The sequence below is a fragment of the Miscanthus floridulus genome, chromosome 11, assembly GCF_019320115.1.
Source record: "Miscanthus floridulus cultivar M001 chromosome 11, ASM1932011v1, whole genome shotgun sequence".
In the NCBI taxonomy this organism is placed as follows: domain Eukaryota; kingdom Viridiplantae; phylum Streptophyta; class Magnoliopsida; order Poales; family Poaceae; genus Miscanthus; species Miscanthus floridulus.
This window is the reverse complement of record NC_089590.1, coordinates 78,980,022-79,005,294: the sequence shown is the minus strand read 5'-3', so window position 1 is coordinate 79,005,294 and position 25,273 is coordinate 78,980,022. Positions and strand designations below refer to the sequence as shown.

At 46.9% G+C, this 25,273-nt stretch overlaps 3 protein-coding genes across 4 annotated transcripts; all 3 read left to right on the top strand.

Annotated features, from left to right (window-relative positions):
- The first annotated feature begins 7,766 nt into the window (after positions 1–7,766).
- On the top strand, positions 7,767–11,018 carry LOC136493512 (1-aminocyclopropane-1-carboxylate synthase 2-like). 2 transcript variants are annotated; one of them, XM_066489609.1, is made up of 4 exons: positions 7,767–8,144; positions 8,271–8,402; positions 8,626–8,786; positions 9,324–11,018. In XM_066489609.1, the coding sequence occupies exons 1-4, from the start codon at positions 7,974–7,976 to the stop codon at positions 10,321–10,323; spliced, it is 1,464 nt and encodes a 487-aa protein (XP_066345706.1). In that variant the 5' UTR covers positions 7,767–7,973; the 3' UTR covers positions 10,324–11,018. The 2 variants fall into 2 exon arrangements, with proteins under 2 accessions (XP_066345706.1, XP_066345707.1); XM_066489610.1 differs by lacking the exon at positions 7,767–8,144 and having other exon boundaries at positions 8,385–8,522.
- Positions 11,019–16,352: 5,334 nt separating this feature from the next.
- LOC136493673 (protein FATTY ACID EXPORT 4, chloroplastic) lies at positions 16,353–19,267 on the top strand. Its single transcript, XM_066489773.1, is given in 5 exon segments — positions 16,353–16,525; positions 16,528–16,657; positions 16,776–16,840; positions 18,455–18,542; positions 18,620–19,267. Coding segments are annotated over 5 exon segments (462 nt in total). The 5' UTR covers positions 16,353–16,456; the 3' UTR covers positions 18,730–19,267.
- A 5,271-nt stretch (positions 19,268–24,538) lies between these two features.
- On the top strand, positions 24,539–24,949 carry LOC136492260 (uncharacterized). The gene has a single exon (XM_066488340.1). The coding sequence runs from the start codon at positions 24,539–24,541 to the stop codon at positions 24,947–24,949; it is 411 nt and encodes a 136-aa protein (XP_066344437.1).
- The last annotated feature ends 324 nt before the right edge of the window (positions 24,950–25,273 follow it).

Here is a 25,273-nt window from a genome sequence, read left to right as displayed (position 1 = left end):
GCCCTAGTTGGTACGTGCGTTGGGAAAATGTGAGGAGAACAGCAGAGAATGTATCGTAGTTGCTTTCATATGTCTACAGTGATGCCGTGGGGAAAAGGTGTTTGAGCTGCGTTTGTAGAGCATCGAGCGAACGGCGTGCTCGGTGGGCCGAGCTTGTGAGTGAGATTAATGCGTAGCATGTGCGATGTTGTTGCTACGGTCGGTTGTGTGCTGCCAACTTGACTTGCTTGACACGACAAAGTAAAAGCACTGTGTCTTGCCAAAGAATGTGCTGAAGCATGCTTCGCGGGCTTGCGAGTGCCGAGTGCGTGCAAGGGAAATTAAGGAGGACAAGAATAATAAGAGCTGGAGTTAGATCAGGATGAATGAAGGTGATTTGGGCTGCGAGAGAATACTTGGACAAGGAATAAATTAGAGCTAAATTTGAGAAGTAGTGCAACAAAATTTAATTTCTCATTTTATCACATGCAATAATATAAAAACATGATGCTCATGACATGGTTTTAGCAAAAAATGTACAATGTAACACCGAGGGTGTTACAGTGGATGGCCTTTGCAAGCGGCAGGTGCACCCAATTTTTTACTATTTGTCCCTTTTTCTGAAGGAAATTTACGTTTGACCCCCTAGGAGGCTTAAACTCATCTTTGTATCCTAGGGGCCGGCGCTATAAGTCCTGACGCTGAGGTAGCACGTCTCGACGCCACAGATCTTGGTGCTGAGGTGCCTGGCTATGCACTGCAGGGAATCCTATGTGGCGTTGACATGGCCGGTACGTTGACGTGGCCGGTACCTCGACGCCAGAATACATGGCGCAGAGCTCGGCGCCGTAGATCTTGACGCCGAGCTCGAGCCATGTATTGTAGCGCGTTGATGGCGCGTGCAACGAGGCGGACAAGGCTGGCGAGGACGACCGCAGCGACGTGGGTGGAGCATGGCGACGTGCGTGATAAATGCTTGCGTACCTAACTTGCTCTGTCAAATTTTTATTACACAAGACAATATCCAACAAAGATCCACAACCCGTTAACAAATACAACTGAGTTGATGCATTGTGCTGCTCACTGCTTTTGCTGATGCATATCTACGAAGAAACTAGATATGCTGCTGCTGCAAGGTCTATGCTAGTTTCTGATTGATCACTGTAAGGAATAGATGCTAAACCACTTTGAAATTATCTTGTTCTGTCTAGGTTCTGATGCAAATTTTTAATGAATCTTGGTAGAATCGTCAAGTGTAAAATACCACCTTTTTAGTGTTTTGGCTGTATTAAAAAGATCATGCTAAATGTTTGAAGTGTGACGAAAAATTCTGGCTTGCAAAATCTTTTGTGCGATGTTGTAGAAGCATATTCGCTGGTTCATATATTACACAGTCTATTCTTCCAACTCAGTGTGACGTCTGAATTTCATCTTGGATAGTGATTGGGCTTGGCCTGACATGCTTTGGAATATTCTTCTCATTTCTAGGAATCGTTTTCTTTTTTGACAAGGGACTCATTGCAATGGGCAATATAAGTGAACTTTCATTTTGTTTTTTGCTTCTGAATCTTTTGAGGATCTAAGTTTACTCACTGTGCGTATGGTTCACCATTTTCTCTTGACGCCATTTCAGATTCTTTCCTGTCAGGTTTGGGTTTGACAATTTGGTCTGAAATCAACTATGCAGTTCTTCACCAAGCCAAAGAGTTACAAGATTTTTGCATCCACCGTATTTGCGAGTGAGCACAGCGCAGTGAGCAGCAGCAGCAAAAGCAGTGAGCAGCAGGCGCGCATCAACTCAGCCGTATTTGTTAAAGGGTTGTGGATCTTTGTTGGATATTGTCTTGTGTAATAAAAATCTGACAGAGCAAGCTAGCTACGTAAGCATTTATCACGCACGTCGCCCTGCTCCACCCACGTCGCTGCAGTCGTCCTTGCCGGCCTTGTCCGCCTCGTCGCGCGCGCCATCAGCCCACCAGAATACATGGCTCGAGCTCTGGCGCCAAGATCTACGGCGCCGAGCTCGGCGTCATGTATTTTGGCCCCGAGGTACCGGCCACGTCAACGCCACATAGGATTCCTTGCAGTGCATGGCCAGGCCTGTGCACGGCCAGGCACCTCGGCCCCAAGATCTGTGGCGCCGAAACGTATTATCTCGGCGCCAGAACTCATGGCCCCGACCCCTACACTACTGCACCGAGCAGCCAGCGGCATCGTAGGTAGGACCATCTGCGATGCGAACTGTGATATGTAAATCACTCATCAGGCCATCAAGATTCAAGAAGCGGTGTCTGTCATCACCATCATGATTCAGGAGGTTTGGAAGCAACATCAGGGGAATCAAGCAGTCAGATAACATATCACCTAATTGCACTGCTAGGTTCTTGTAATCGGGTTCGTCTAAGCCACAAGCCCTATTTGATTATGCCCTTTTCCCTCCAATCAATAATTGTATATTTCTTTCGACGAATGTAAAAATATATTTATTATTTTTTTCCTTCATCCTTGTGAGGATTTGTATCGACTCATCTTCTGAGTATTCACAAGATATGCCCTATACAAAAAGTGGGTTAGAAAATACTTTGTTCGTTTCAAATTGTAAGTTGTTTTAGTCTTGTCTGAAATGACCAATTTCATTGAGACAAATTAGTATCTATAATATCAAATAACTAAAATATATTTAATGGTCTATAGACAAGCGTGAGGAGGTTGGACTAGAACTCCTACTTGACATTGATGATGGTGGTGGTGGTGGCTAGATCAATAGGATTTGCCGTCTAAACGGTAGCGCAACCCTTAGTGGAGATCGATCTTCTGGGGCGTGTGGTGTGGAAGCAAGCAGTGGCTAGGGTTTAGATTTTGAACTTAGACTAGTGAGACCATGTCAAAGGAATATAATTGGATGGAATTAGATGATTTATATTGAGACTCTTGGGTACTATATATATAGTTTATCCTAATCATGGTATGCTTAATTAGAACTACGTCCAACTATATCCATCAAAGATAGCTAGCTGCACAGGATGGTCCAGGAGACTACAAAACTTGCACGTCTGTTGTAATTCATGGTCATCAGCCTGTTCGGCCGGCCATAAACGACCGTGGATTATTTACTGCTGGCTGGTTTGGTGTAAGAGAAAAATATTGTTCCAGCTTATAATCCACGATCGTATACGAGCAAGCGAACAGGCTGCATATTTGCTAGTCTATGTATAATATTAAAAGGAGAAAATTATCCCTCATTGACTTTAGTCCAGCATCATTTCTCCCTCGTCCATTCATCCCTCACTCCCACATCTCTTCTCCTCCTCTATCTGTCCATCCATCACTCCTACATCTCTTATTCCATCCTTGATCAAACCCCTCTTTTTGAGGGGCAAAATCTTCGCTGGTGACGTACCACTCATGTGATGGCCGGCCTGGTCGGTCAAGCTCGTGCACGCCGTGGATCCACACAGCTTGGCATCGGGGGAGGGGTGGAGTGGCTCACCTTTCACCTTTTTTTAACCCCACAACAGGTGCATAAAATAATCACCTATTTTAAATGAGACAATCTCCTATCAATTTTCATATAGAATTAATCAATTTACTAAACCTATCATTTGTTTATAGGTCTTGGAATTTTATTTGATTTATTAATTGAAATCCAACAAAGCAAGCTAACTCATTATAGTTGGCTTGGACATATCCTAGTGACCACGCAATAAGTTATACGTATGTTGCAACGCACGACACGTTTGCTAGTGTATATATTAAAACAATAAGTTTCTTTTGACTTTATCCCACTCTTTACCCCCCCCCCCCCCTAGTCCCTACTCTCTCCCATGTCCATCTATCCCTCACCCCCACCATCTTTTTCGGCCATCGATTCATTGTCCTTTACTCACACTCTTCTCGCTTTTACGGTGGCAAATATAGACCCACGTTAGGAGTCTAAAGCCCAGGTAGTAAACGTAGACCCATGGCATGAATTTGAGATCCGGTAAAGGCCCCGTTCGCTGGTCTGAAACTGGCTGAAAAACACTGTTCCGACTGAATTGTTGTGAGAGAAAAACACTGTTCCAGATGAAAAAAGAAGCCGAACAAGCTGAATATGGGGTAAGCCGAACAGGGCCAAAATTGTACCCTCCTCCACACGACGTTGGTAAACTAGTTTCTCCCTGCTCTCTCAGTCATGGCCAAGCGGTTCGCGCAAGAGGACTGTGTTGTCGCGCCAACGCCATTGGCATGATAAAGGAGTCCACGTCATCATTGTCATGACAGTATATCAAGCTTGCCATGCCATGGCATGTGGCACGATAAAAGGGGCTAGTTCAAAAAAAAACTTTTCAGATAGATTATTTTTAAAATATGGATCAAAAAGTTTATAGAAAAATTAGCTCATATATATTGGATCACTTTTGTAACTGCTTGCTGAAACTTCATGCCGGTGCCTTACGTTCTTTATCCTTTCCTCCGCTTAGTCGATGAATAGTAGTAGTTTCTATAAGAAACTTTCGACACCATTGACATTTGTTTTTGAAAATGAGCACCATTGACATTAGTAATGTAGTATCTGATCACAAACTTTCTTAGAAAGAACCAGCAGGAGATTGGACGATACATATTGCCATTGGACCAGGGTGAAGGTTAGAATCAAGTATAGAACTCCGTTTCAAAATTTGATTGTGAAGGGACCTTTGCAATTTGCATCTAGTATAATCGACTTCAAACAGTATTGACATCAGCACCGATATGACAATATATGCACCACGTAGTGCAGTTCTTCAATTCTACGCGTTGATTGAAGGAAAGCGATTCTAGTCAGCGTCCGTGGCCAAATCGGCTGCAAGTTGTTCAATACGGAGCACTGTAGCAGCCACCCCTATGGAAATTTTTAGGGTCTGTCTAATGAAAACTCGGGTGATTTACACCCTCCTGTCACCCGAGTGACAGAATAGCTTAAATCACTCGAATTTACCAAACAAAACAAATCGAGTGTTTCAAGGTGTTTTGTCACTCGATTCCCATAACCACAGGATCAAAATCCAATGAACCAAATAAAAGAAATAAAAAACAGAGCGAAAAAACAAAGAAAAAATACAAATTAATCACATCAGTTGTATGAAATGTAAATTATAAGAAAATCAAAGAAAAAAAAAACAAAGAAAAAGATAGATTTAACAGATCAGTTCTATGAAAGGCAAATTAGAAGAAGATCAAAGCAAAGCAAAGAAAAAAGACAGATTTAACAAACCAGTTCCATGAAAGGCAAATTAGAAGAAGATCAAAGCAAAAAACAAAGAAAAAGACAGATTTAACAGATAAATTTTATGAAAGGTAAATTAGAAGAAGATCAAAGCAATAAATCTTACATAAACAAAGATCACAGAACTATTCAAGTAATCCAAATCACCATTCTCATTTAAAGAAATCAATTTACACCAATTAAACATAGAACTTACACCCAACTAGAAATAGTAAAATATGTTACAATGAGATGTAATTTGTTACTACTAACCAAGGAATGAATTTGTGTAAGGTTGCAGCGGCGGTTGGTCGGCCCTGGTTGCGACGCGTCCGTGCCGGTGGTGGATGGGTGGGGAGGCAGAAGTAAGCAGGAGCGCGGCGGCTCGGACGCTCAGTGCCTGGTCGACGACGACGCCGGGACGGCAGGGCAGAGGGGCACGCGGCGCATGCGCGCCAGGGTGCAGGGTCGCATGCGCGGCAGGGTGCTGTGGTACGGCTGCTGGGGCAGGGTGGCAGGCAAGCAAGAAAGAGAAGGTGCAGGGTCGCGGACGCGCCGGGTGTGGTGGCGCGAACGCCGAGGCAGGGTCGGACGCAAGGTAGAAAGAGAAGCGAGGAAAAAAGAGTGCGCGAGGAGATGTTTATGGCGCCCAAGCCAAATTGTGTAAATACAAACAGCCTGTTCGCTGATCGGTTTCTGGGCTGATAAGTCCAGCTAATGCCGGTTTGTTGTGAGAGGAAATACTGTATCATAGCTGATAAGCCCTGGCTCAAACTAACAAATGAATAGGGTGAAAGTAAGGCCCCGTTTGGCAGAGCTTCACTTTACTAGTGAAGCCATTTTTTTGGCTTCAGCTCCACGAATAGCTCCACCAGTGGAGCTGAAGCGGTTTTGGTAAACCATTTGGCAAAATGGCTTCCCTGTGAGAGCATGTTTTTAGGGGCCTGGAGGAGGAGCCAGGAGAAGCCACTTTTTTTTGCACCATCCCACCCCAAATCACTGTGAGAGTATGTTTTTAGGGGCTTCACCAGTGAATCTATTTCACTTTACCCCGTTTGACAGAAAAAGCCGGTGGAGAAGCCCTACTAAAAGGGGCCTAAGTGAGGCGCTGGGGTGTCACCTAGACGGGAGTAAAGCAATGTCTGATGGAACGTGACAGCCCTGTGGACTGTCGTGCTGCGTGAGTGCCTTTTCCAGCTGTATGCGGTGGGGAAGAGTGCACGGGCACAGGATGATCGCGTCCGTTGCCAACACCAGATGGACGGCCAGCAAATTGAGTGAACAAAGCGCTAGAAACACTCGAGCACTGTAGAGATTTACCGAATTTTTAGGACTTGCATTGCCGCCATGTAGGTTGACTGCACACAAAATAACATTGAGCATTTATTAGCCCTTGACCTCCTGCTCTGAACTCCTGCCACTTGTGACACAGTATGACTAGTAGACCAGCACCATTTGTCCAGTCTGACAATATCGCGTCATTGGCCACGTCGACGTTGTACTCCTACATGCCGTGTCTAGCCGTTTGGACAGCAACAAATTAAACAGAGCCAGTTAACAAGTTGGCATTTGGGAGCTATGAAGGCCGCTGGTCCTCCGCCGCCGCCAGTCCGCCAGTCACTCGCGCACACGAACTGACAGCGCGGACGCGGAGTACACGGAGAACCCCGGGATGACACCGGCCGCCAATCAGCCTCAGCAATCAAGCGGCGGCAGCACCGGGCTAGCGGTGCAAACGCCGCCACCAATTTTCCTTCCTGGCAAGGCGGCGGGCGCGCCGGCGGTTGAGGTTGAATCCTTCGTTATGCAGCCTGTTCGGCTAGGGCTGAAACGATTGTATACGATCGTGGATTATTACTGCAGGCTGGTTTGGTGTGAGAGAAAAATACTATTTTGACTGAAAATTTACGATCGTTTACGACCAAGCGAACAGGCCGATGGTCGTGCTAGCAAACCCTGAAGTTCAGTGCGGGTCTAAAACCCATTAATTATCCCACAAGCCGCCGTTAGACGTAGAACCGCCGCCGCACGCGCCGGCTACGCTCTTGGACCGGCGTAACTGCCGTCACCATCCATCACCTGACCGTTCCGTCGCACGAAGCTCCTAGTGCTGTAACAACCCCCTCTTCTCGGGAGGCGGTTAACCTGTCGAATTTTGCGAGTCTGTTCTAATCGAGCAGAACGTCGTGAGGCTCAGGCTCGCTAGTTCAGCCGAGCATCCTAGATAATTTCGGCTTGACATGTTCGGTTGGCTGGTTCGTATCGTTGCTGGATCGTTTATGTGAGAGAAAAGTACTGCTGACTGATTTATGTGAATAGTATCCATATGATGGGGCAGGCCAGCCAGCCCAGCCAGCCAGCCCTAGCCGATCGGGCTAAGGGTGAAGAAACGTTCAAAAGGTCAGCAGGGCCCCACATGTCTCCGGTCGCGTTCACATTATTCAATACCTTAGCCACCCTCTGCGTTTCAAGGAAATTTCCTGCGGCTACGCATGGACGCGGCCGGCGGCTCTTATAAACCAGCGCGCGCCCCAAACCGTGAGAGATCATCACCGGAAGCTGCTTCTCCTTCCAAGCCTCCAAGGCCTCTCCACAAGCAGCCCAACCACAGCCAGCTATTAGCGAATAGTGATCTCTCTCGGGAGCACACAGCTAAGGCACAGCGCCTGAACGTGCGCTAGCTCTGTTTCACTGATCGATCACCCTTGTTAGCTCGTCGCGGCCGAGCTTTCTGATCCTCGGTAGGAAAGAAAAAAACCGACGTCAAATGGCCGGTGGTAGCAGTGCCGAGCATCAGCTCCTCTCCAGGATCGCCGCCGGCGATGGCCACGGCGAGAACTCGTCCTACTTCGACGGGTGGAAGGCCTACGAAATGAACCCTTTCGACCTGCGCGGCAACCGCGACGGCGTCATCCAGATGGGCCTCGCCGAGAACCAAGTACGTACCGTCCCCCTGCAGCTACAGTACACCTTATAATCACCTCTCTGTACACTGTAACTCGATCTGTAATACTGCCCGCACCAGCTGTCGAATGCTCATGTAAACTACTGGCGTGTTTTGCAGCTGTCGCTTGACCTGATCGAGCAATGGATCATGGAGCACCCGGAGGCGTCCATCTGCACGGCGCAGGGCGCGTCGGAGTTCCGGAGGATAGCAAACTACCAGGACTACCACGGCCTGAAGGAGTTCAGAGAGGTAACTAACGGCTTGGCTATGGCTAATAATAAGCAAAACGCCAGAATCATTGATTAGGTTTGCTGCCGTCTAATGGCGACTGCGTGCGAAAACGACGGAGCAGCTACCGGCCGGCCGGAGGTTAGCTAGCAGTCGCCGTCCTGACAGACCATCATGCATGCGCGGCTAATTGTTAATCACAATGTCATAGCTGACGTTTTGATCGGCTTATCGTTTGTTGCAGGCGATGGCCAAGTTCATGGGGCAGGTGAGGGGCGGGAAGGTGACGTTCGACCCCGACCGCGTCGTGATGAGCGGAGGAGCCACCGGCGCGCAGGACACTCTGGCCTTCTGCCTCGCTGACCCAGGCGACGCCTACCTCGTGCCCACGCCATACTACCCAGCGTATGTCCTGATCGACGTCGTCCTTCATTTTTTCAACCAAAGTACTCTCATGTCCTAGTCATCCATTAGACTCGACTCGAAAGTTGGTCAAAAGCACGGAAAAACTGAGCTAATTCGAGTACGTGTCAAAGTCAACTAGTCAATTCTAGCCCCGTCACCTTTCCTTGTTTGGGTAACGTTTCAAAACTTACCTCGATCAGGAACCTCTAAAAGCAGCATTTTCCCCATAATTAATCAAATCAAAGTAATACCCTTGTTAGTCGCAAGGACGATTGTCGTCTAGTGGACAACGCAATCCAAGTTAGTCACGCGAGGAAAAACCATGCACGTTATTTCCTACACGGTCTGTTCCACGCGACTTTAATTCCCATGCACGTTTGCATCGTTGACCATCCAATCAACCGTGCCTATAGGTCCGCGTAGCAACGTTAGCATATGCATGCGCGCACGACGTACGGCACACCGTACCTGTTCCTCTTTCATTCTCGCGAGCCCTGAGCCCCCTGACATGCTTTTCGTTGTATATGGTGATCACAGTTTCGACCGTGACTGTTGCTGGAGGTCAGGCGTGAAGCTGCTGCCCATCGAATGCCACAGCGCAAACAACTTCACCCTCAAACAGGAGGCGCTCGTGTCGGCATACGACGACGCGCGGAGACAGGGCATCCGCGTGAAGGGCATCCTCGTCACCAACCCCTCCAACCCGCTGGGCACCATCATGGACCGCGCCACGCTGGCGATGCTGGCCACGTTCGCCACGGAGCACGGTGTCCACCTCATCTGCGACGAGATCTACGCGGGCTCCGTCTTTGCCAAGCCGGACTTCGTGAGCATCGCCGAGGTCATCGAGCACGACGTCCCCGGATGCAACAGGGACCTCATCCACATCGCCTACAGCCTCTCCAAGGACTTCGGCCTCCCGGGGTTCCGCGTCGGCATCGTCTACTCGTACAACGACGACGTCGTGGCCTGCGCGCGCAAGATGTCCAGCTTCGGCCTCGTCTCCTCGCAGACGCAGCACTTCCTGGCGAAGATGCTCTCCGACGCGGGGTTCATGGCGCGCTTCCTCGCGGAGAGCGCGCGGCGGCTGGCGGCGCGCCACGACCGCTTCATCGCGGGCCTCCGCGAGGTCGGCATCGAGTGCCTGCCCGGCAACGCGGGGCTCTTCTCGTGGATGGACCTGCGGGGCATGCTCCGGGACAAGACACACGACGCGGAGCTGGAGCTGTGGCGGGTCATCATCCACAAGGTGAAGCTCAACGTGTCGCCCGGCACGTCGTTCCACTGCAACGAGCCCGGCTGGTTCCGCGTCTGCCACGCCAACATGGACGACGAGACCATGGAGGTGGCGCTCGACCGGATCCGCCGCTTCGTGCGCCAGCACCAGCAGAGCAAGGCCAAGGCCGTGCGCTGGGCAGCCACGCGGCACCTGCGCCTCAGCTTGCCGCGCCGGGGAGGCGCCGCCGCTTCGCACCTCGCCATCTCCAGCCCCTTGGCGTTGCTTTCGCCGCAGTCTCCGATGGTCCACGCCAGCTAGTCACCGAGAATGCCTTCGGTAAGACAGGCTGCAGGGTGCGCCCGTACGTCCGTACACACACCCGTTTTCCCGATCACATGACTGCGCAAACACGCGAATTTCGCAAAAAAGAAAAACATATACACGAAAGAATCGAGGACAAATGTGTCCTGCAGCTTGACTAGCTGCTTACCGATGCCTGTTGACGCCTGCACAACGTATCTGTATAAAGTCGAACTAGCTACGTACGCCCTTTACTCTTGTCTAATCTTTTGTCAACGATCACATATCCCCGTTCGCTTTGCTGAAAAAACAAGCCGAAATACTATTTCAGCTGATAGCCAGAACAGTGTTTTTCTCTCACAACATATCAGTCTAAACAGTGTTTCAGCTATATGTGATCGTTGACAAAAGATTAGACAAGAGTAAAGGGCGTACGTAGGTAGTTTGACTTTATACAGATACGTTGTGCAGGCGTCGGTAAGCAGCTAGTCAAGCTGCAGGACACATTTGTCCTCGATTCTTTCGTGTATATGTTTTTCTTTTTTGCGAAATTCGCGTGTATATGGTTTGGTTTGACGTTACCATAAAGCATGGTAGAATAACGATCGGATATGGTAATTTAGTCCTCCCGATCAATTGTTGTTGTAAACCTGTGTGAGTGTGACGGAAGTTTAGAACAGAAGCTGTACCACAAGGGTGAATAAAAGACCAGTTTAGCAATCATAATTATCTATATCGAGTTACTCCTACAAGATTTCTGAGTTTTTTTATTTATTTTGCTGATGAATTAGCAAGTGGCTTGCGCACGTAGTGCTTGTGGATATATATAGCTTTTAGTTATATTTTTACGTGAAACCAGTTCTTGAAATAGTTTTGTTTATTTGTTTGGTTATATTTTTTCTCTCCATATACATCCTAAATGTATCCATTGGCACAAGCTTCATATAATTATTGCCGATCAATTTTTTGATTTAAATCTATCGTTGTCTTCTTTTTTTTCTTCCTTTTCTCGCACTCCTACACATCCTGTGTGGCTGTGCGATTTATGTCAAGGCTAAAATCATGCTAGTCTTTTTTCTTTGTGAGCTCTGTTCCTCAATAAAAGTCATTGTCTAAGAGCATCTCCAGGACTTTGGTAAAACAACTCCCTATCTTAATTTTTTAGCAAAAAAAAAAGGGTCTTCTCCAACAGTTTGGTAAAAAGAGCTTCTTATCTTAAAAATAAAAAGTTATCAAGGGATAGAAGAGGGGCAGAGGGCAAAGGGAGGACGGGCGGAGGTGTAGTCACTCGGGAATCGAGAGTCGGAGAGCGGGACATGTGGGAGTGCAGTCGCTCGGGAATAGGAGAGGCAAATATGTTTCAAGAAAAATAGAGAGATGATAGGTTTTAGATTTGTTTTAGCTAGACGACTTATAACTTTTTCACAATACATGGCTCATAATAATTTTTTCATAGCTCACAGAACTTTTTCACAGTGATTGATATCTTATTACATGTAACTTTTTCAACAATTTTGGAACCTTGTTCGAACCTTGTGTCTTTTGATATCTTATTACATGCAATTGCCCACTCCCCAATGCACATACGTGAGAAAATTTTACAGGCAGCGCAATAGACATAGTGTAGCTTTTTTTCCTCTCCACGACCGTGCATGCTCGTCAGCACCCCAACCAACAGGTGGTAGCCGCTTTCCCTCTGCCCCTCTTCTATCCACGCCTACTAAATCATCCATATTCGCCTCCCCGGCTCCTATAATCCTCCGTGCAACTGTGCCGGTGGTGGTCGGCAGGTCGCTGCCCACTGCCACGCTCCGCTTCCGCTCCTTCGTGACAGGCTGACGATGTAACTAGGAAGCGAGGAATAGGGGCGCCAGCAGATCCACCACAGTCGTCCACCCCGCTCCTTTATTATCTAGCCCTCCTCTTGGTCTATTTCTAGATCTATTTACCCTATACATATCATACTCTACGAGGACATTCGAAAGACTAAGTTGAAATTGAGTCCGCAGATTTTAAAATCGATGAAGTCACTGACAGCTTGATGTCAATAGATATGTCTCCTACAAGAATAACATCGTTAGATTCTAAGATATATGTTTTTTTTCTTTCAATCACGCAAAAGATTTGCGTGTTTTTGTATTAAGTAGAAGAATAGTTTGTTACATCTCGGGTGGTTTACAAGATTAACACTGAGCGCACCCACCCTGCTTAGCTTCTTCTCTAACCTATTACTCGCTAAATTAAACAACCTAGGTGCTTCGCACCGGCCTGGACCCATAGCTCTGCCTGAAGTTTGATGGTTGCCTTGATCGCCGGAATTTGTGTGGCTGCTCCGCGGAAACAACGCGCATTACGTTCTTTCCAGATTTCCCAAGCGATTAGCGCGAACATGGAGTCTGCGCCTCTTGCAAATGACGCTGGCCAAAGAGCTCTCCATGTCTGCCACCAGTCGACAATGGCACCGGCTGGTTGCTCGGTCAGAGTTGCCCCAAGCGCCGTGGCTGCCTCGAACCACAACTACCTGGCGAAGGAACATTCGACGATGGGGTGTCAATCAGAGCAATGGCGCCCACCTTGATGCACTTTGTCCCCAAACGAGTCATCTGCACGGAAGCACTCACGGACAGGCATTGGGTGCGCACCATATCCGGCGGAGTAACTGCCCCAGCAGCCGCGGAATACTTGCAGGTCTGGCACGCGATTGAGGACATCGTCCTCACGGACGCAATGAGCATCTTCGTCAAGTCGATGCTGTTCGTTTCGTCGTAAATGATCGTGGATTATTTACTACTGACTGGTTTGACGTAAAAAAAAAATACTATTTCAGCTTATAATCCGCGATCGTATATGAACCAAACCAACGTTACATGAAAGCCATCAACTTCCGTCACTGCTCCGATCCACATAAGCACACTGTTCGTTATCATTTGTTCAGGCTGTGTTTAGTTCACGAAATTTGGGAATTTGGCTACGGTAGCACTTTCGTTTTTATTTGGCAATTAGTGTTCAATCATGGACTAATTAGGCTCAAAACGTTCGTCTCGCGATTTCCAACCAAACTGTACAATTATTTTTTTTCGTCTACATTTAACGCTCCATATACATATCACAAGATTCGATAGGATGACTACTATAGCACTGTTCGCATTAATTGGTGTGTGGTTGGTGCAGGCCTCCATGATGACATCGTAGTCGACTCTGCCATTTTACGGACGCCGGTCGCCAGCCCACCGTGGTGAGGCCTTGTCTAGTCCTCTCCTTAAACTTTACTTCATATTCCATCAAATGTTTTAACATAGGCATAAAATATTAAATATAGATTAAAAAATAATTAATTACATAGTTTGTGACTAATTTATGAGACGAATCTTTTAAGTCTAATTAGTACATGATTTGATAATGTAGTGCTACAGTAACACCTATGCTAATGATAGATTAATTATGCTTAATAAATTCGTCTCGCGGATTAGTGACAGATTCTGTAATTTATTTTTTTTATTAGTATCTGAACACCATATGTGACAACCAATATGACACCCTAAAACTTTATCCCTTGCATTTTAACAAGGCCTGAATGGAAATCTCAACTACAAAATTAAGCGGCGTAAAGTGTGATTGCCGATCTTATTTGCAGGTCAACCTTCAAAGTTTGAAAGTTGCGCACGAGTGGTCCATGGATTGACTTTTGGCTTGGACTTTTTCAGTTTTGCTCCAACCATCTGTCGTCTCAAAAACGAGAAAGTGATGCATGTTTTTTAATTTGACACGTAGCCTATGTTCTGGTCAATGTACTTGATAAAACTGGTAGTCGAGTTATTTAGGTTTCAAACTTTAATTTTTTTATTTATGGATCTCTAAAGTTGTCTTGGGCTCTAGCACTCGTCCAGACAGGGTTCACCCGCACTATATACTGATGTAGTACGTTTACTCAACGCTAACATTTATATGACGTGTTGGATCTAGTACCTAAACTTTGTTTAGCAATGTCATTTAAGTCCTAAACTTTCAACATTATATATTTAAGTCCCTAAACTTACTAAAGGAGCCATACGAGGTACCTAAACTTGTAAGACGATGCCACCCATATCGCTAACTAGGCTGCACGAGATCCAAATCACTATTGTTTATGATAAGCCATCTATGTGATAGCTGATCGTTCACCTGGCATGTGGGGCCCTCATGCTAGGTGCATAGTTCAACAGTCATACTGTGACATGCTCCGCTCGTCTGACTGGCATGTTTTGCTAAAAGCGTATGTTTCGAGTGTTTTGAATGTTTCAGAGGTACGTTGTAAGTGTTTCAGATGGATGTTGCAAAAGTAGATCGGAATGTTGCATATGTTGCAATGGTTGTACACGTATATTGCAAATGTCTGTTACCAATGTTTTATCTGTGTTTTCCGGACGTATGTTGCAAGTGTGTTTATCTTAATGTTGCATATGTTTCACACATACGTTGTATGTGTTTTATCTGGTTGTTGCGTATGGTTGCGATGGTTTTCAAGTGTTTCAGAAGCAAGGTTCAAGTGATAGATTTGCTTTCAGACGTATATTGTAACTGTTGCATTTAGATATTTCAAAAAATAGATCTGGTGTTGCATCTCTCTTCTCCGCCTTCTACTGCATCGTCTCGGTGTGTCCTCCCCTCGACGCCGACAAGGCATCTATACGACGCCGCGGTCGGATCCTTCCGATGCCGCCTTCCCCTCTTGTTGCTCGAACGGCGCGAACCCCGCGTGGAGCGCGTGAAACAGAGCATGCGGACGTCCAGTAGCAGTGCAAAAATCCTAAGCTCTATTGGAGCGTGCAAAATCAATTTAATGAAACATGCACCACAACAAAAACAAGAGCAAAATGGAAAAAGGCCCTTTCTACCGACACAAAAGTGAGTTTGTTCTCCTACCTCAAATCCCAGGCCTTGTTTAGTTTCTTTCTCTAAAGTTTATTTACATCCGATGTTAGGACACATGCATAGAGTATTAAATATAGACTAAAAAATAACTAATTGAACAAATTGTGACTAATTTATGAGATGATTTTTTAAGCCTAATTAGTCCATGCTTTGATAATATGGTGCTACAGTAAATATGTGCTAATGATGGATTAATTAGATTTAATAAACTCGTCTCACAGATTACTGAGGACTTAAAGGACTCGCGAACTCCAGCGATACGACTCAAGGGTCTTGCGACTCAACGCCGCCGCCGCTGCCCTCGTCTCCACCATCGCTGGCCCCCCCCCCCTCCGACATATCGTCGGAGGCCGGAGGAAGTGTGGATCCATTGTTTTTAATAAGTTTTCCCAGTTGATCGAGTCTTTAGGGTTAGGGTCTCTTCATGTCAAGTTTTTTTGGTTTGGGGATTTATTTCCTCCTCTCCGACGACGGCGAGAAAGCAGGATGGAATCGTTTTCTCCATGGCAGCTCTGTTGAAGATGCGGGCAACAACTACGACGTCAGTATCCTCACCGGTTTAATGATATGGAGACTTTTATTTCTCGACGACGACATCAAGGCGGAGATAGTGTCGCCGTCATGGAATAATTTTCTTCGATCTCTTTTCTGTTTTATTGTGGTTAGATCTGGCCACAATGAAGGGCTAGAGAGAATAAGTTTCAGATCAGTCTTTCTCATTCTTTGATAGCAGAAAGAAGAAGGAAGACAAAAAAAAAAGAAGTTTCTCAACTCCTCTTACATGAATGTTGCCCTTCATTCGTTGGGTATCTGTTCTCAGACCTTTTGCCGAGTGTTTGCCTGCGCGGTCCTCTATACTGCAAAGCGTCGTACATATTTGGTTTTGAGATCTAGAACTATTCATAGCGTGGGTACAATTTAGATGAAAATCAGTTTCTAGATATGTGTATAATCCACTTGTAACGTGTTCATGTACCCCGCTATTATCTAATATAATTTTTCTTTTGTTAAAAAAATTATTAAAAACTCCTATAATTTATTTTATTATTATTGTCCGAACGTTCTGACGTGATACGCATTGTGACGTCCTAAACTTCGCTCAGGATTTAAACACCACCTCAAGCAGCCGTCGACCGTCGTCAAACTACCGGATAGAGATAGATAGAGCGCCAGGTACCACACACCACTCGTCCCTGGTTCAGGCCGGACAGCGACCGCCGGAATCCGCGTGCTGGCGCTGATGTCCCTGATGACCACCTGTTCCGCCTTCTCCGCCACTCTCCTTCCGTTCCGGCCGCCGCCTCGACTCTCCTCTCCGTGGCCCGCCTGCGCCTCCACCCCCGCCGTCGCGCTCTGGTCCGCTGCGCCGCGGTGTCCGAGATTGCCCCGGCCGCCTCAGCGGCCTACGGCGTCCTCCTCCTGGGCGGCGGCGCCTTCGCATGTACTACGCGCATTCCCGGTCCCCTCACCCGTGCATTTGCTAGTGTGGCTTCTCTGGCCTGTCGGGTTGATCACGACTTCATTCCTTTACCACTGAGTGTCTGCTTTCTGGTGTTCAGATGCGAGGTCGGGGAGTAAAGGCTCCATCTACGGAGGGCTGGCTGGAGCTGCGCTCATGGGCGCTGTGAGTGGAACTCGAATGTTCTCTAGATTTCCCAAGCACCGCATTTTTCATTTGTTTAGATTAGAAGAGTCTCGCAGATAAGATATCGAATGCCTTGTCATCGTGCGTGCCATTATTCCTGCGAGGCTGAGACAACAGCTATTCTGAGTCGGCTATGACAGTGTGCTTAGACCAAATTGCCGACAGGATTTTGAATTTTGATTCTGGGTTGGTTGGAAACACTGGAGTTTGAAGTCTTCGGTTGGACCAGAGTGCTGTTCAAGTCCTCGGTAGAATCTAATTGCTAGGTGCAAAATCTAATTGCTAGGTGCTGCAAAGGACTTCCAAGCCCTCAGTTTATTCGAGGCGCAAATGGTTGTACACTCATTGTCTTTCTTTTGGCTATTCCTTTGCACATATGGGTTTAGGAAATCTAAGGACATAACAGCATTACTAGAAGAATTTTCCTCTCTTTTTTTGCCTGGTCATGGCACGAGCAATAAGGGGTCCCTGTTTTTATTCTTAGGAAGAGAATCTAAACAACTATAACGAATCTTAACAGTAGGCAGTTTTCCAGATGGCAATACTTCCTGTGGAACAGTAACCACTAACCAGGATTCTTGTCGAGATGTATTGCCGTTCAAAATTCACCCATTGTTACAAATTAGGACTCTGATGCTTGTGGAGTTATGCGATGGAATTTGTGAAACGTGATGGGAACTATTACTTTGCAATGAACTGTCATCATCATTCAATCTGTAATGCTATACCAAATTGATCATGATAAGTGTAACAAAGATGTTGTTTGTTTTTGTTTCTCCTTCTTAGGAAGAGATTAAAAAAGAACTACTACTAAACTGAATCTTAATAACAATAGAAAGTTTTCTAGATGGCATATCATTCTTGTGGAACAGTAACATGGATTCCTGTGGAAATATGTTTCCAGGTTTGTTCATACAGATTAGGACTCTTATGCTTGTAGAATTATGGGATCGAATTCGCAAAGAAGTCTTGAACTTGTCATTCTGCACCAAATTGGACATTGAATACTTTTTTTTCTCGAATACGCAAAAGATTTGCGTATCATTTTAATTAAGAAGAAGAGGGGTTCAACCACACACACGACACGCATCTAATGAGCGCCCTAGGAGGTCTAACGGTTTGACTGGACCTTCCTAGGAGATTGTTTCAAACTTCGATATTACATAAAAATAAACAACGGAACTAAAAATTGGACATTGAATACTACTACACCAAATTGGACATTGAATCAGATTCGTAGGCATTTTTCATCATTTATTCTAGTTATCTTTTTGGTGGAGTCTTTCTACTCGAGTTTTGGATTAAAAATTGAAAAAATGTAAATCATGAATGAGATATGTATGAAAAATATGTAGCCTTGGCAAATCAACGAGCATGTTGAGTTTACCTTTTGGTTTCAGAAAGTTTTGTCTTCAAAAAGCAATGCATGTTCATGTTTCCAGTTTTATGTAAATTACTGAAACCATGAGCTTATTTATGTCATCGAGAATCTCAGAACTAATAACCCTACTCTCTTCTGTTTGTAACCAGATGCCCACTACATTTCATGGCTAATTTTAGCGGGATCATATGGTTAACATTTCTTTTTTGCAGGCCTATTATCTGATGCAGTCGCCTGAGACGATGGCAGCAGGTGATGCTGTTGGGTTTGGATCTGCCTTTTTATTTGCCTGCGTGTTTGGTATGTTCCACATTTTTGTGCTTCAGTTCCCATGAAACTCAGATAAGTCAAAACATCCAACCCCTCCTCGCTTTCAGGTATCAGGTTGTACAATAGCCAGAAACTGGTGCCATCTGGCCTTCTTCTAGCCCTTTCTCTTGGTGCCTTGGGTGTCTTTTACTCTGCTTACTTGCAAGACAAGGTGTAAGCCAATTTTATTTAGTAGCTGAAGAATATGTACCATCTGAAGCTTCCTTGAAGGCTTGCTCTGTTGGGTTGTAGATGTATAACTTTGGATACTGTCGGTGCACCTTCCTTTCGTTGTAGTTGTAACAAAGAGCATCTAGTGTTCTGTATTGGTTGCCAATGATAAGTTTGTTAAAGTTTTTCAGAGGCCAGTGTGCTGATTGCATCGTTTTTCGTGGGCTGAGTGTTGGCGGACGGTTGAAATCTTGGCCTGCCTAGGACGATCGTTGGTGCAAAGTACGGGAGCGTTTTGTTGGCTTGCTATTTCCACAAGCTGCTCGACAGGGTACATGTACAGATACTTCGTTGGCGGTGGAGGATGGACATGAATCCTGCAACGACTATCATGTGCACTGGTCTCCGACCAGAATCGGCAACTTCGTACGAACTAGCTTGAGATATAGGAGAGCGAGTGTATCTACCAATTGGCTGTTTGTTCGATATGCAATGCAACAAGAATGATTATGGTGCACACAGGTATGGGAAAAACATTGTTGAAGTTGAAAGATACTATATAGCTTGTTGCCCATTGTCGTTCATCTTATCTGGTCGTTTTGTAGCCTGTCAGAAGTCTTGTCGTTCATCTTATCTGGGGGCTTTGTACCTGTCTGATGTCGCCTTCGGTCGATCACTTGGCTTGTTCTTCCAGCTTATGGCACTATGATCACTTGGCATCTTCCAGCTTATCTCACAATGATGTGCCTACATCATTTAGGACATACTCATTGTCCGACACAATTTCTAAAAAAGCCAAAACGATATGTATCTAAAAAAGCCCTTGCCATAGTAGTAGCAAAAGATATGTATCTAAGGGCGTGTTTAGTTCGCGAAATGAAAATTTTTGGGTGTCACATCGATGTGTCGGAAGGATGTCGGGAGGGGTTTTTGGATACTAATAAAAAAATAAATTACGGAACCCATCAGGAAACCGCAAGATGAATCTAATGATACTAATTAATCGGTCATTAGCACATGGGGGGTTACTGTAGCACTTAAGGCTTTTCATGGACTAATTAGGCTTAAAAGATTTGTCTCGTGATTTTGCCGAGAACTGTGTAATTAGTTTTTTTTCGTCTATATTTAGTACTCCATGCATGTGCCGCAAGATTCGATGTGACACTTTGGGGTGAAAATTTTTGGAAACCACTTATAATTTAGAACAAAGGACTAGATTTTGTTACTCTATATACCAAGGGCAAACACTAAACTCCCCCTTGTCCAACACAAGCATAACAGACGATCGTAATAAATAAAATCATTCTTGTAAATGTTCACTCCTATTACATATACGTCAGGAACAGACAGCAGCTGGTAGCCCCTTTGTCACTCGAACAAGACTCCGCGTAGGGAATTATGTTGTAATAGAAAACATCCTCTGCCCCATAACTAAAAGATCCTGCAATGGCATTATTGTAAGTCACCTGATGCGCACAGATCACTTCCCTTGCAAATCGACTAGACTCACCACATCGACAGAGGTTGGAGCATCCAGGCCTGAGACAAATTAATAGCATATATTTTAGCCCAACGATGACCGTCGGTAGACGACGATGACCTCCAAATCACTATTTGTGCTGTCGCAAGGCATTGAGCTAGGCACAATTCTCCGCCTAGCACAATCAAGTGAGCTGTATCCTTTTCTGATTGCATACTTGGATAGTGTATTAAACTAAATGTTTCATCTTCTAAGCTGAATTTAAGGAAACCTTGAGTTGGGCTTTCAAGAAGCCCCTCATATAGTTCCCAGTACATAGACCCCTTCAGGCTTCTGGGGTCGACCTGCGGCCGAATTGGGTATGGTGGATCATTAACAGTGCTCCTCCAGCACATATCGAGATCATCACCACCAATAGTAAACACTTCCATGCCTGCATCGTAAGCTCGCTCTGAAATATCTTTAGAGCGGTAAAAGGAGCGAACAACCTTGTACTTTTCAGTGCGTGGGTCAAGGCCCAAACCAACAGTTTGGAATGCCCCCACATCCTTGTGGCCATCAGGCAACTCAAGGACATCACCTATGGCTGGGTTTAGCACGTATACCTTGGTGTCGGTAGGGATCATCACAAGCCCTCACAGTGGGACATAGGGTACACCGATCCAACCCCCCCGCTGAAATCCTTGGATCGCACCAGGCTCGCATGCTTCTGGCCCTCTTGCCAGTGATAGAAGCAGATGTTGTTGGAGAAAGTGGTCGGCCAGGCCTCACCGTCAATCACCTTGTCCAGGGTATGATGAGTGATCAGGAATGACGGCCCCTGCTCTTGCTTGTGAGTTGATCGCTGCAGATGCATGCGGACGAAGAATGGGTCGGAGATAATGGCATGCCAGGCCTTGCAAACTGACTTGAACCGTATGAGATCTTGAACAGGTAATCGGGCAAGGATCTCAATGATAAGCTCTTAAGATATCATGGGAATTGTATGCTGACGCACCCTCCTCTTGTATGTTTTCAACACCCTTCCATCTTGATTGCTCGTATCTCTAGTCTTGTTACTGGCGGCAAAGTCCATGGCCTAAATACACCAACAAATAGCAGACTAATTAATCTTCGTGGAAACCTTGGACAGGCAGAACCATTGATGCAATTCCTGTTTTGGCTGTGCAAGTATATGTATATATAAAGTCAAACGCAATCAAGTCCGATTCCTACGCAGATTTAGCGACAGGAGGTCCGCCTCCTCCGATTCTCCGAAGCATGTAACATTTTTCTTTTTAGAAAAAAAAAGAGATCTACAGTGACGAAGGAAAAAATAAGCTTACAACTTTACGAGTTTTAAATTTGCAGAATTTAGGGAACGGATGATGCCAAAGAAAATCTATCAGGGGAGTATAGCACAGGGAATATGAAGCAGATCTACACCATTCGGGATATCTGGGGACGGATTGCTACGCTGGCACCGTGCCGCATCAAGCCCCCGCCTAAGGCGACCAGAAATCCAGAATCCCCCGCTGCGTATGTGAACTTATACGAGGGCAGCGGCGGAGAAAGAACCTGCAACATTGAACCTTTCCCGACTCCGGCGAGGAATTTTCAGCGTATACTAATACGTAGTAAGATAAAGTATATGGAAATATGGTGCTTTTGAGATGTGAAATACATAAACATTGATTTTACATAAGGGTATAAATAAAAAACAACATTAAAATATGTTATTTTAAGTACGAGTTCAAGTAAAGTCACGGCAAATCTCTATTCGAAAACAAGTCTATTGGAATACCATCTAGTAGAAGTATACTCACTGCATAAAAAAAAGAGTACACGTCTTGTTTTCGAAGAGTTAATCTCTATCTACAACTAAAAATTACAAAACAGAATCGTTCATCCGGCGAATTAACCTTGCCTCCGCGTGAAAGACCACCCGACCTCGCCACCCCGCGCGCGATAGGTGGCCCGGCGCTTGGACACCCGCGATCAAAAGAAGGAAACCTCGCGCCATCGGCCCATCGCCGCCATCGCTCGCGCACGCAAAAGAAACCTCGCGCCTCGCGAACAAAAGGAAACCTCGCGCCATCGCCGCCATCGCTCGCGCACTCGCTCCACGTGCTGCCGGCTGCCGTCCTCCGCATCCGCCGATCCCCATCGTCACCCAGAGTCTAGAGCCGTCCTTGCCGTCGCGCGTGCCTCGGCCACCGTCATCGAACCAAGCGCGGGCACCGTCACCCTCGTCCGCCGCCCCCGACGTCTCCCTCACCCTCAGGGTCCTGCACCGTCTTCGCCGTCGCGGGTGCTGCCATCGTCCTCACCGGCCGATCCCTTCTCTCTCGGCGCTGCAGAGCCCAACGAAAGCGGGGAGACGCTGCTCGTCGCCACGGCAGCAGGTTACTCGAGGTCCACGACGACCATTCTCCCTCACTCAACTAGATCCGTCTCTACTGCCGTCCAGCGGGCCGCCGATCCACCTCTGCCTGTCCGACGGTTGCATCACCAGCCAAAAACTGCAGTTTTGTTCTTGTGATTGCTGAATGGATAATTCTAATGACTGCAGGTTTGTTGTTGTGATTGCTGAGCCTTTCCACTGAGTTCGACATGAATAATCTGATCAAGGTTCTAATATGTGGAGTTTTGCAGTAAAGTCATAGCCGTAAACCATCCCAAATCCACCTTGATCAATCTCTTGCTCAGTAGAGAAATTAAGTGATAAATCAAGAGTTGTTGGCTCTGCACACTTTCATCCCGTAATATGCTTACCAACATATGATGTTTACTATATTCATCTGTCAATTATAGGAAACAATAGTTATATATTTGGAATACCATCAAAGGAAATTTGATACACAAAAGTTGCATGCATAGAAATTTTGCAGAACAGGTGTGCTGGATTGAACAGTGATTTTTAAAAACCTTATCCGACATGCCCTAAAATACACATTTACTAAGATTGTCTCCAAGGAACTCATATGGGCACCCAAACCCAAAATAGGTAATAAGAGATCCAAAATCAGCCTCCAACAGAGTACCTGTACGGGAGACCTATTTTTAGTTGCCTTAGAGGCACAACCCAAATATAGACATCCTCTCTCCTGGAAACCCATTTGTAGAAATAATTCTTTTTTAGGTCTTGTTGTTAGAGAAGATGTCGAATATGTATTGAACCTTTTGCCTGTAGCGCTACCCAAAAAACAAATGGGTCTTGTATTTTGGGTGTTGTTGTTGGTAACCACCACACAAGTAAATGATGTTCAGCCTAAGATGTGACTGTTCTGTCAAATTTATAGTAGAGTTTAAATAATAATCAGATTCAAGCAAAAACAAAATGGATATACTGAAACTGACGTTTATGTGCTGTTATGGTAGGAAGGGTATACCACTGTCGAAACAAGACGGGTGGCTAGGGAGTTGGGCCTTGCACCAGAGGTGCGGCAGCCAGAACCAGGCGTGGGAGCCAGGCTGGGCTCCAGCCGGTCAATAGGATATTAGTTAGGAGGAGAGCTATTTCAGTTGGACTCTGTTAAGTTAAGTTGTTAGCCCTTAGATTTAGGAGAGGTTGGTTATTGAGTTGGTTATAAGTGTCAAACAATCAAGGGGAATAAAGATAAGCCTAAGATTGAGTTTATCTTAGTTTGGGCCCTCGGATGTTACTGTTCATGTTCTTCCATTGTCATCGAGCTTCCAGCCAGGCGCCGAGCACGGCGCCACCAGTTCGTCGCCGGGGTTTCAAGCCCAGGCCTCACATCTCCCACTCCTACTCCCTCAGGTCCCTAAGTTCCAACAACCTGGTATCAGCCATGTCTGGTCCTGGGCCGTCCGCCGCTGCCGTCGCTCCAACCACCGTCGCTGCCACCGCTGCCTCTACCACCTCTGCATTCCCTGTGTTCACCACCTCTGCGCCACTTGTTGCAACCACAGCGTCGCTGCTCAGCCCACCATCCGTGACCCCAGCATCGCCCACCAAGGCATTCAATGCCTTGACAACAGCCATCTACGCGATGCAACGCCAGATGGGGATCTCTCCTTGCGTCTAGCTGCGGTGGAGCGCCAGTCCTCGTCTTCGGGGCAGTCGCTATTCCAGTACGGACTGCCGGGTTACGGCGGCATTCCGGCGTTGCCAGCGTCGGGCCCAGCCATCTTGGAGTTCCTAATTCCTGCACCACCAGTGGCCACCACGGGAGTCACCATCGCCGGTGCCCTGTCTCTGCCGCCGCAGCCGCCATTTACGGGGGTTCCCATCACCCAGATTGCTTTTCCACACTCGCCGTCGCCCGTGCCTTCCCTGTCGTCCATCATGCAAGGAGCAGGGGTCGCTGCACCGCCTCCTTCGGCCGCGATACACATGCCGCTGCCACTGCCTCATCTGCCGCCGGAGCCGGAAAGCCCTGCTGTCCCCCGTTACCATAAGCTGTCCTTCCCCACCTATGACGGCAAGGAGGATCCGCTCGGCTGGCTGCTCAAGTGTGAGCAGTTTTTCCGCGGCCAGCAGACTCGTCACGCGGATTGGGTCTGGCTCGCGTCCTACCACCTCACTGGCACAGCCCAGATGTGGTACACAGTTCTGGAACACGACGCCGGCCGGCCCGAGTGGGAAGAGTTCAAGCGCCTGTGTCATCAACGCTTCGGGCCCCCGCTCAGTACCAATCACTTGGCGGACCTGGCACGCCTACCATTCACATCATCGGTGGATGCATACCTAGATACGTTTCAGGCGTGCATGGCGCCCACCGGTCTCCTCTCGCCGTACCAGTAGGCTCAGCTGTTCACTGGGGGCCTTCCAGACCACATTCACGTCGACATCGAGCTCCACGACCCGCAAGATCTCCAGCGGGCCATGCGGCTGGCACGCGCGTATGAGCGGCGGAATATGCCTGCACCGCTCGCCCTACCAGCGCCGTCGGCCCGCCCGCCTCGCCGCAATGCGGGGACTGCTCCAGCACTTACCTCCGCGCCAGCAGTCAATACAAGGCCATTCAAGCGGCTGTCACCTAAGGAGATGGCGGAACGCCGCAAACAGGGGCTATGCTACAACTGCGATGAACAGTACGTCCGCGAACACAAGTGCGCCCGACTCTTT